Source organism: Pelophylax lessonae (genome assembly GCF_965119305.1).
Source record: "Pelophylax lessonae genome assembly, chromosome: 1".
In the NCBI taxonomy this organism is placed as follows: domain Eukaryota; kingdom Metazoa; phylum Chordata; class Amphibia; order Anura; family Ranidae; genus Pelophylax; species Pelophylax lessonae.
Window position 1 is genome coordinate 636,306,606 of NC_138768.1, and position 11,425 is coordinate 636,318,030.

Sequence of the window (11,425 nt, forward strand, 5' to 3'; positions counted from 1 at the left end):
GCCAATTCTGGTCTTAAATGGCAAATTCCAATCAAGGTCCACGGTGCTGGGCAGTGAGCACAGGGCCCAATAAAGGATGTCGGGCCCTCAGGCCACCCTCATGAAGTCTGTTTCTGATTGTTTGGTCAAAGACATTCACACCAGTGGCCTTCTGGAGGTCATTTTGTAGGGCTCTGGCAGTGCTCATCCTGTTCCTCCTTGCACAAAGTAGCAGATACCGGTCCTGCTGATGGGTTAAGGACCTTCTACGGCCCTGTCCAGCTCTCCTAGAGTAACGGCCTGTCTACAGGAATATCCTCCATGCTCTCGAGATGGAAGACACACCTATTGATGTGCCATCCTGGAGGAGTTGGACTGCCTGTGCAACCTCTATAAGGTCCAGGTATTGCCTGATGCTGCCAGTAGTGACACTGACCCTAGCCAAATGCAAAGCTAGTGAATAAACATTCAGAAAAGATGAGCAGGTAAAAAAGTCAATGGACTCCACCTGTAAAACCATTCCTGTTTTGGAGGTCGTCTCATTGTTGCCCATCTAGTGCACCTGTTGTTAATTTCATAAACACCAAAGCAGTTGAAACTGATTAACAACCCCCTCTGCTACTTAACTGATTAGATCAATATCCCAGCAGTTTACTTGACTTGATGCTATACTCTGATTAAAAAGTGTTCCTTTAATTTTTTGAGCCGTGTGTGTGTGTGTGTGTGTATATATATAATGTGTGTGTGTGTGTGTAGATTTTTTTTTGTATGGAGCACGAAAAAATGCATTGGAACGCGCATATCCTTTATTGCCCTTAATTGAGATGAAGAAAAATGGGGAAAAAACATACTGGAGCGCACCAACAATGCGCATGCAAAAACGCATTCGTAACGCAGAAATTGCGGTGTGACCCGGCCCTTACTATGCTTTGCTCTACCCCTGTCATTTTCATTTACAGTGACTCAGTCTAGGGCAATACGTTCTCTCATTTTTTTAATCCATAATACAAGGTACTGAATTTGAATCCCTGTGTGGAGTAGCTGAAGTTGCCATGATACAGAAGCGGATTTTTGGCTTTCTGTGTCTTAAAATGTGGAAGATTTTTCCCTTGCATCTGTTGTGATAAAGTTAGGGCAATAAAGACATCACAAGACCTTACTGAGCTAGAGCTCCACTTTAAATGCACTATAACTGCAAAGCTAGGTACTGTTTGTTTATGTATTTTTCATTTCCATTTCTTGCACCAGATGCTGTCATATGAAGGATCTGTACTTTCTGCTCAGATTGCTACTACCTCCACTACCACTAAAACCCATACTCCAGATCCAAGCCAAGTCGTTAAATCTGTATTTGTTAAAGACGTAGGATGGGCATCTCAGGTAAGTTTTTTTAAAATAACTTATTGAAAACTGTTGATCCATACTGATGGAATTTTGTCTAATTTTCCTTTTGGATTATTGCATTTTTAATGGATTTTTTTATCTTGATGCATTCTATGAGTTAAGATAAAAAGCCTTCTGTGTGCAGCAGCCGCCCCAGCACCCCCTAATACCTGAGCCCCAATTCTTATCCAGCGATGTCCACGAGTACCTCAGCCATCAGGGACTCTCCCTCCGGATTGGCTGAGACACAGCAGCGTTGCCAATGGCTCCCACTGCAGTCAATGTCAGCCAATCAGGAGAGTGAGGGGGTGGTGCCAAACGGCAGCTCTGTGTCTGAATAGAGACACGGAGCTGCAGTTCGGCTCTGGTGCCCCCATAGCAAGCTGCTTGCTGTGGGGCCACTCGACAGGAGAGAGGGGCCAGGAGCAGCGAATAGGGACCCGAGATAAGGAGGATCCGGGCTGCCCTTTGGAAAACCACTGCACAGAGGAGGTAAGTATAACATGTTTGTTAATTTTAAAAAAAAAAACCACAAGACTTTACAATCCCTTTAAAGTTTTGACAATCAAGCATAACACACATATATTTCCTGTTACTACAAGTAACCTTTCATTATTGCTATAATGCCATGTGTACTTTGTGAACAAATACCTTTTAGGTACAGAAAGCCGTTAATGGAAAATACTGTAATTTGTAGAAAGGCTCTTTCCAAGCCCGACTGTCTAATAGCCATGGCTAGTATACCTAAATTAAAGCCTCATCTTAGGCAAAATATCACTCCCATTACTCCCTCTAACTCTTTCTGAAAGTCACTTGTTCAGGTCCCCCAGTGTTTCCGGGTGTGAGGGGACTGCTAATACAGAAATGCACATGGTCCCTTTCTGGCTCCTTTGTGCCAACGTCACTCCTTTTGGATCCGGAGAGAACCCTGCCATGGGACAGTCAATAAGAAATGTACATGTTATGCAGTGAGAGAATTCCTAAGACTGCAGCGCCATGTGACTGTGGCTTAAGGTAAGTAAAAATGGCATTTAGTCAGGGTATTTTTTTCCTTTTTATTCTCCCACTATCAACTAGTGGGGGGGGGAAAGCTGTATACTGGTGATGGCCTTTAAATTCTAAGCATCAGCCAGTAAATATCATATCTATAAAATCATCCCTGTAGCTAAGGAAATGCTCCAAGGACTTTTAAACCACTCGTAGAACGCAAATGTTTTTTTAAGATTTTTGTTGAGTTTAATTTCTTTCTCTTGCAAACAGCTAAACACAGGGGCTGTATGGGTGCAGTTCAACGATGGCTCTCAGCTTGTAGTCCAGCCAGGAGTTTCTACAATTATCTATACAGACCCAAATGGTCAAGTAACAAGGTATGGAAAATGGTTAAACCGAATGTTTTTAATCTTTTAAATATTTAAAATAAACATGGTAAAGAGATTAGAGCGACTATACTGTAAAACTCCCCTTTAGTTATTGTGTATGCACTAAGTTATTTAGCTTAAAAGAAAAAAAATGAACAAAGTTGGGTTTTTTTTTTTCTTTCTTTTTTTTTTTATTTCTTTCTTTTTTTTTTTTTTTCTTTCTTTTTTTTTTCTTTAGTTGGCAAAAGCGATTTTTATAAAAACATGATTGTGTTTATCGTTCTGCCATTAAAGTGGTAGTAAACCGTAGTTGGACAAAAAAAAAAAACATTCCCTACAAGGCAATGTCATTAGGTGCTAGTATGCATCGCATACTAGCAGATTGTGAGAGACTTGCCTTAAAACCAGTGTTAATTTCGTCGACTAAAACTGACTAAAACGTTTGCGTCGACTAACACAATTCAGATGACTAAAATACGACTAAAACTAAAATGGCATTTTAGTCTTAAGACTAAAATACGACTAAAACTAAAATGGCATTTTAGTCAAAAGACTATAACTAAAACTAAATCGAAATTTGCTGCCAAAAATTAACACTGGTGCATGCTCAAAGCATAAATAATAACATATTAGATTTTTCACTCCAGGACCAGCAGTAGTATATAATGAGTTTGGAAATTGTAGAGAAATGCCTAAATAATGCATTACAAATTACAATTGAACTACACCCATTTGATTATAGATGACTAAAATGAGTTTTAGTCGACTAAAATGTAGAGCGTTTTAGTCGACTAAAATATACTGCAGTTTTAGTCGACTAAATACGACTAAAACTAAAACACTTGCAGAAGACTAAAATGGGACTAAAACTAAAATGCCATTTTAGTCCTAAGACTAAGACTAAAACTTAATTGAAATTTGCTGCCAAAATTAACACTGCTTAAAACTAAGCCCTCCAGCACCGCGCTATCACTGCTAAGATGGCGGACATCCTCCTCTGGTCTTCCTTCTGGGTTGGCAGCCTCTGGCTACAATTTACTGTGTACCGTACCTTCAGTGTGCATGTGCCAGTGACATCACCAGCTGCATGCACTTTGAATAATCTCGTAAACAGTGCAAGTTTATGAGATATTCATAAAGCTTAACTTGTAGGTATATGTGGTATAACCAAGTTTACTACCACTTTAAAAGAAGTATTTATTGGATTTTTTTTTTTTTGTTTAATCATATTTGTCTAGGTGGATGCAGCATCGATCCCCTGCCGGCTCTTAAGCTGAGAACTGAGCGATCAAACACCGCTGATCACTCAGTTCTCCCTGCCACTCTGAGCAGAGACTGTCAATCACCCGCTCTGTGTTCTGTCCCCTCCAGCACTCACTGGAGTGCTGGGCTGTGGAGGGGGCGTGAGCGGCTGGCTCAGACTCTTAGCAGCTCACTGAGAGGCTAAGCCAGGTGCCGGTCCAGGCTCCTAGGTGGATCCTGACCATATGGTTGTATGATACCACCGGTTCTATGACAGCCTACGGCGGGCTTTGGCTGTACTTTTCCTTTAACGTTTGTAGTGAGATTACTTCATGAGTGTGTGGCCACTGTGGTGACAGAAGGAACTTCAAATCTATTACTTTGTGTCTGTTGCTATTTTTTGCCGCTGATTTTTCAATGCTGCAGTGAAAACCATTACTTTTCTAACTGTTGATATTACAAAATGCACAGGGTCCTGCGAGAGGTCCATGTGTGTCTTGAACCTGGTTTTTATGTTGTTCCAAGGTGATTTCTGATTTTCCCTTTAGATTTGCATAGTATATTTTAGTTACTAAAAGAGTTTTAAGACCGTTTGCAATTGTTCATGAATGTATATGAAAATATGAATACACCAGAAATGCAAGGCGATACTGTAAGGGTTTATGCAGAAGGACATATGCAGCATACTTTCAACTGCACTCAGTGTACAGTGAATCCGGAAAGTATTCACAGCTCTTTTTCCACATTTTGTTATGTTACAGCCTTATTCCAAAATGTATTAAATTCGTTATTTTCCTCAAAGTTATACAAAAAAATACCTCCTAATGACAACTTGAAAGAAGTTTGTTTGAAATCTTTGCAATTTTATTAAAAATAAAAAAACGAAAAGAAAAAAAAAATCCCATGTACAAAAGTATTCACAGCCTTCGTTCAATACTTTGTTGAAGCACCTTTGGCACCAATTACAGCCACAAGTCTTTTTTGAGTATGATGCTACAAGCTCGACACGCCTATTTTTGGGCACTTTCTCCCATTCTTCTTTGCAGGACCACTCAAGCTACTTCAGGTTGGATGGGGGAGCGTTGTTGCACAGCCATTTTCAGATCTCTCCAGAGATGTTTAATCAAGTCTCGGTTCTGGCTGGGCCACTCAAGGACATTCACAGAGTTGTCCCGTAGCCACTCCTTTGTTATCTTGGCTGTGTGCTTAGGGTCGTTGTCCTGTCCGAAGATCAACCTTTGCCCCAGTCTGAAGGCCAAAGCACTCATGTTTTCATCAGGAATGTCTCTGTTCTTTGCTGCATTTATCATTCCCTCGATCCTGACTAGTCTCTGTTTCTGCCACTGAAAAACATCCCCACATCACGATTCTGCCACCACCATGCTTCATTGTAGGCATGGTATTGGCCAGGTGATGAGCAGTGCCTGGTTTCCTCTACACATGACGCTTGCCGTTCAAGCCAAAGAGTTCAATCTTTGTTTTATCAGAATTTTGTTTCTCATGGTTTGAGAGTTCTTCAGGTGCCTTTTGGAAAACTCCAGGCGGGCTGTTGTGTCTTTTACTGTGGAGTGTCTTCCTTCATGCCTGTCTACCATACAGGCCTGTGATTGGTGGAGTGCTGCAGAGATGGTTGTTCTTCTGGGAGGTTCTCCTCTCTCTACAGGGAAACACTGGAGCTCTGTCAGAGTGACCATAGGGTTCTTGGTCACCTCCCAGACTTAGGCCCTTCAGTTTGGCCGGGCGGCCCGCTCTAGGAAGAGTCCTGGTGCTCTAAACTTCTTCCATTTAAGAATGAGGGAGGCCACTGTGCTCATTGGGACCTTCAATGCTGCAGAAATATTTCTGTACCCTTTCCCAGATCTGTGCCTCGATACAATCCTGTCTCGGAGGTCTAAAAGCAATTCCTTGGACTTCGTGGCACGGTTTGTGCTCTGACATGCACTGTTAACTGTGGGTCCTTATATAGACAGATGTGTGCCTCTCCACATCACATCCAACCAATTGAATTTACCACAGGTGGACTCCAGTCAAGTTGTAGAAACATCTTAAGGATGACCAGTGGAAATAGGATGCACCTGAGCTCAATTTTGAGTGTCATGGCAAAGGCTGTGAATACTTATGTACCTGTTATTTATTTTTTCGTTGTCCATTTTTAATTTGCAAATGTTTCAAACAAACTTCTTTCACGTTGTTATTATGGGGTATTGTTTGTAGAATATCGAGGAAAATAATGACTTTAATCCATTTTGGAAAAAGGCTGTAACATAATATGTGGAAAAAGTGAAGCGCTGTGAATACTTCCCAAATGCACTATACATTTGAGATCAGTTGAAGATGCTTCTGTCCTCAAGTTGCTTTTACAATCCCCTTTGTATTTGAAAAAGCTTGACATGTATACTGTATATGTGTATGGTGCTTAACAACTTGCTGACCAGCAACTGCAGATTTATGGCGGCAGGTTCTCGCAAATTACAGTACACGTACAGCGGTTCCCGGGAGTGATCCTGAAGGCGTGCATGCCCATTCGCCACTGGGGAAGCTGATCCGCGGGGCTGGTGGCCGCGATCACTCCCCGTGGAGAGAGAATGGCGGTCTGCTGTTGAAAACACAGCAGACCGTTGTTCTCTCTGCAATCAACACAGAGCTCCTATTTAGGAACACAGGTCTCCCACAGTTAGAAAACACTCCCCTAGGCTCCCATTTTAACCCTTGGATTGCCCCTGGGTTAACCCCTTTCCCTGCCAGTGTCATTGGTACAGTAACAGTGCATATTTCTAGCACTGATTACTGTAGTAATGTCACTGGTCCCCCCAAAAGTGTAAAAAATATCAGTTAGGGGTCCGATCTGTCCGCCGCAATGTTGCTAAAATGAGGAAAAGAAATGTGATTAACTTTTTTTTATTGGGGAATGTTATATAGCAGAAAGTGAAAATATTATTTTTTTTTTTTTTTTTATCAGAATTGTCGCTCTTCTTTTTGTTTATAGTGCAAAAAATAAAAATCGCACAGGTGATCAAATACCACCAAAAGAAAGCTCTATTTGTGGGGAAAAAGGACATACATTTTATTGGGGAACAGCGTTGCATGACCGCTCAATTGTCAGTTAAAATAACGCAGTGCCGAATCGCAAAAAAATGGCATTGTCATTAAGGGGGAAAATCTTCTGGTCCAGAAGTGGTTAAAATATGTCTAGCTGTGTTTTTGTCTTTTTGATAGAATGGCAGGGTTAGAACTTCAGGCTGGTTTTTACTGTTATCTGTGGTTCTGCTAGAGAGATTTCCCCTAACTTTTTGTCAGTGAGTGAGAACGGTTTTACCGGACGAGGGGAGAAGGAAAATCTGCAGCATGCACACAGACTGCAACACAAGGCTGATTTTCTTTCTTATATCAAACCCCATGTCTTTTAAAATTGTTCACAGCTGCATCGTTCATTTTCTGAGATCTGTGGCGGACAGACTTGTGGTCCTCAAAGGGCTATGAGATTGTGCTAATCGGCATGCTTGTATCCCATTAACATTTCCTGCAGCTCATTCATTTTAAACCCATAAAGTGCTGTAGGAATTGTCTGCAGGAGCCTGACATTGCACCTGAAATCTGCTAATTGCAGGTGCAAAACTTTGCAGGCACCCATGTTTAAAAAAAAAAAAAAAATACATACACATATATCGATAGATAGATACACGTTTGCATTTATTTATTTTTTACTTTACTTTAAAAAGAGTTTTACCCAATATAGCTGGTGGAATACTTATGATGGGAGCAGATAAATGTTATTCTGAAGTAACAATTCCATTTTATTTTGTAGGCATGGAGAAAATGACAGACTTCCAGACTGCATCAAAAGCAAACTTCAGTGCCTTTCCTCTATCCTAATGCTCTTTGCTAACTCCTCCAGCCATTCATGATGAAAGGTTTCTTGTATATGACTGTGAATTACCTGAGCCACCAAAACATGACCACTTTTATCAATGGACTATATGGCTATGTGTCTATTTTCAAGGGACCTGTGTTCTTGTAAGCCCCTATTCCTCCAATAATGTCAGTGGATTCAGCATTCTTAACCTGTATATAAGAGTAGCATTTACAGCCACGTTTATCATGGATCTTGTGTGTCCTGATCTGTATCTGTCTATGTAAATGTTGTATGTTTTGTAAAATGTAAAGCATATTTTTTTTATTTTTATGTTAACTTATATTTGTAATTATTCTCTAATGAAATGTTGCTGCAATAACACAAGTAATAAATGCAGTGATATGTACTGTTACGATTTTTAACAAATATTAATACTTGCAGCAATTTCCAAGCCAACACTTTGTTTTTACTTTTGCAAACAGTGGAGATTGGTTGAACCCTCTTATTTGTAAGCACCTGGAGATAATTGCAAATATATTTATATTTCTTATGAAGCCAAGTGCAGCCTATTCTATGTTCTAAATCATTTTTGGCTATAAGCACCTTACTAAAGAACACAAGGTTTGCTTTCCAGTTGATTAGTAGTTGTAAGCTAGCTCTCTGTAAGGAAATGTCTTCCTCGTGCCATAACTTCTTTCAAACTACTTTACTTTTGGGAAACTCCTGTTATCCACATATCTGGATGAAAGTGGTATGAATTCCTTTTTCATAGAAACAAATTGTAAAAGTATGCTGTAGTAGAGGACCTCCTGGGATGTACATTATTTGTAAAGTTTCCAGAGGAAAATGTGAAGGCTGCTGTTGCTGAATTTCCACTCAGTCTAGGTTCACATCTATGCAGGCTGCTCTTGATGCGTTTTTCAGGCACGTTATGTGTTTTTAAACCTCCCAGTTTTGATGCGTATAGCTGGCTGCTAAGGAGAGGGCCGGAAAGCTGGCCGCCGCGTCCTGAACAACCAATCAGTCATTCGCTGTTAGCAGGGGTTCACCACTGACAGCTGAATGTAAAAAAAAAACAAAATTGTGAGAAAACTTGTGACCCCCCCCCCCCCCCCCCCAGGTCCATATCAGGCTCTTTGGGTCTGGTATAGATTTGGAGGGGGCCCCCCTTTCTGCTCTGCCCTCCCACCCCCAATGCACCTTGATGGGGACAAGGGCCTCTTCCTGACAAACCTGGGCAGTGGTTGTGGGGGTCTGAAGGCAGGGGGCTTATTAGAAGCCCCCAAAACCCAGCCCCCTCCCCTTAGGTGAATGAGTATGGGGTACAATAAACAAGAAACCGTTTTTGACAAGTCCTTTATTAAAAATTAAGAATGTCCCCTGCTGTAGATCCAAGGTATCTTCTCCATCTGCTATCTTCTCCGGTGGTTTCCTCTCCCTCCCGTAAAGTCTTCTTCCTCCGCCGCTGTTGACTCGCTAAAAGGAAAAAAAAAGAAAAAATGGTCTTCCTCCGATGCTGGCTGCCTCTGTTATAGTCTTTGCTGTCTATTCCTTATAAAGCCATGGAGTGTGGCCACCCAGAGAACCTGCCCCTTGTGAAGGCACATGACATCACAAAGGACGAGTTCTCCAGCTAAGTTGCCGAATGACCATGCCCCATGGCTATATAAGAATTGGCAGACAGTGGAGCTGACACAACGGAGGCAGATGGCGTCGGAGAAAGACCGTTTTTTTTTTTCCCATCTATAAATTTGCAATCTCACACCAGATGCCTTGAAAGCCTGCAAAATTTGCAAATGGAACACATTTTATCATGGAACCTGGAGCTGGTGGCTGCAGAAACTATCCATATTGTGACATCATTCGGAAGTTCCTGTCAATACATGTTTGCCTTCAAGTCTCTGAAAAACAATGGTGCTTGCATACTTCGAACAAGCATGCCTGCAAGTCAGAGAATTTACAGCAATGACTTTCTTTGTTGCTCTGAAAATCATGCTGCGGTGTTGGCACACTTTGGAGTCCTAGATGTATAGCAAATGAAGTGGGAAATCAACCGATCAACAGGTCCATCCAGGAAGTAAGAAGAGAAGATTTTTAATACAGCCAGATACCAAGAAGGCCTACAGATGTCTCCCAACTTTGAGTGTGGTGACACTCCATGACTAAGTAGGCCTTGGTGGCAGAATTAGCGGACTTGGAGGGCCATGTCTTCTTACAAATGTATGCTCCTTGTCTTAGACTTGTTGTGGAATACCAACTGCAGGTAATATCAACATCATCTGGATGATGATGGATCATTGTCGTCATCGGACTTCAAAATGATACTGAAACACAACAATCCTAGATGTAGTGTATACAGTACTCTTGAATTTTTTTTGACCTTAGTAGCATTAAATACTTTAAAAAAAAAAAAAAAAAAAATGAACTGTACTGCGTTCCTGCAAAGTGCACTAAACGCATAGGTGTGAACGTAGGGGTCACTCTCTAATCTTTGTTACCTGGCCCTCTGCCTTCAATATCTTATTTACACAGCACGTGAACACAGATAAGGAATTCAGGTACTCTGTTTTTCTGATGTGCTTAGTACTTCCAAGTTAGTGATGATTCAGAGAGTACTGATGCCGGTGTAACGTGAGAAAACCATACCTCGTGAAAATTCCATACCCACGTCACTTCCTGTCAGAAACAGCTGAGCAGCGTAGCACTGCGCATGCTCACAGCTCCGGTTACGTCAGTGAACAGCTGATGAGCTTAGCATTGCGCATGCTCGGAGGGTATGGAATGTTGCAGCAGTTACATTAAAACAGCTTGGCTGCAACATGAGTCATCTCCGCTCCTACCACTGTCACTTCCCTGATCTCGGCTAGTAAATGTAAAAGCGGCGGCGGGTGTATGAAATCTAAATGACGGCGATGTCGGCTCCGTGATCCGCTTTTACATTTAGAAGCCAAGATCAGGGAAGTGACAGGGGTAGGAGCGGAGATGACTCATGTTGCAGCGGAGATGTTTTAATGTGGTGATGCAGTGTAACGTTCTAACACACTACCGTGAACATTCCATACCCTCCGAGCATGCGCACTAGTAAGCTCCTCAGCTGTTCACTGACGTAGGTGCTCCGGAAGTGACGAGGGTATGGAATTTTTATGGGTATGGTTTTTTCACGGAATACCGGGGTAGAGCAGCATAATGTCTAGGTAACTTTCCGTTTTGGAAGGAAGCTTCTAAGGGTAGCATCCACGTTTCTTTAAATAAAATGTATTCTAAAAGCTATGATTTATTAAAAATATTATTCTAAAACCTATCTATCCTGTTTCAAAAGTTACTACCTAGGAGCAGGTATTGCTGCAGAGCCTTTATATTGGAAACATGATATAGGTTGTCTGACCTAAGCAGAGGCTGTTCTTAGAAAGTTCTCAGACTTTATTCAATTTTCCTGTATATATTTTATTTGCTCTTTTAAACTCCCATTCTTCAGATATAATTATCTGCCTGATGGGACTGATTGAGCCACTGGCCCCAACTAAGGCTATTCAGACTTAAATGGAATTACTGCTCTATTGTGCCTGTAAAGCCAACCTTTTTAAGATGGCGAAAACAAGAAGTGCCCATG

The 11,425-nt window shown here is 41.5% G+C and overlaps 1 protein-coding gene across 1 annotated transcript in view; it reads left to right on the forward strand.

Annotated features, from left to right (window-relative positions):
• PLK4 (polo like kinase 4) overlaps window positions 1-8,730 on the forward strand; it is a gene marked incomplete at its 5' end in the record, with an annotated part of 32,083 nt that extends 23,353 nt beyond the window's left edge. Inside the window, 3 exons of the mRNA XM_082266699.1 lie at window positions 1,228-1,359; window positions 2,623-2,729; window positions 7,768-8,730. Coding sequence (XP_082122825.1) covers window positions 1,228-1,359; window positions 2,623-2,729; window positions 7,768-7,867 — 339 coding nt within the window. The 3' untranslated portion in view covers window positions 7,868-8,730. The remainder of the gene's footprint in view (window positions 1-1,227; window positions 1,360-2,622; window positions 2,730-7,767) is intronic.
• Between the last annotated feature and the right edge of the window lie 2,695 nt (window positions 8,731-11,425).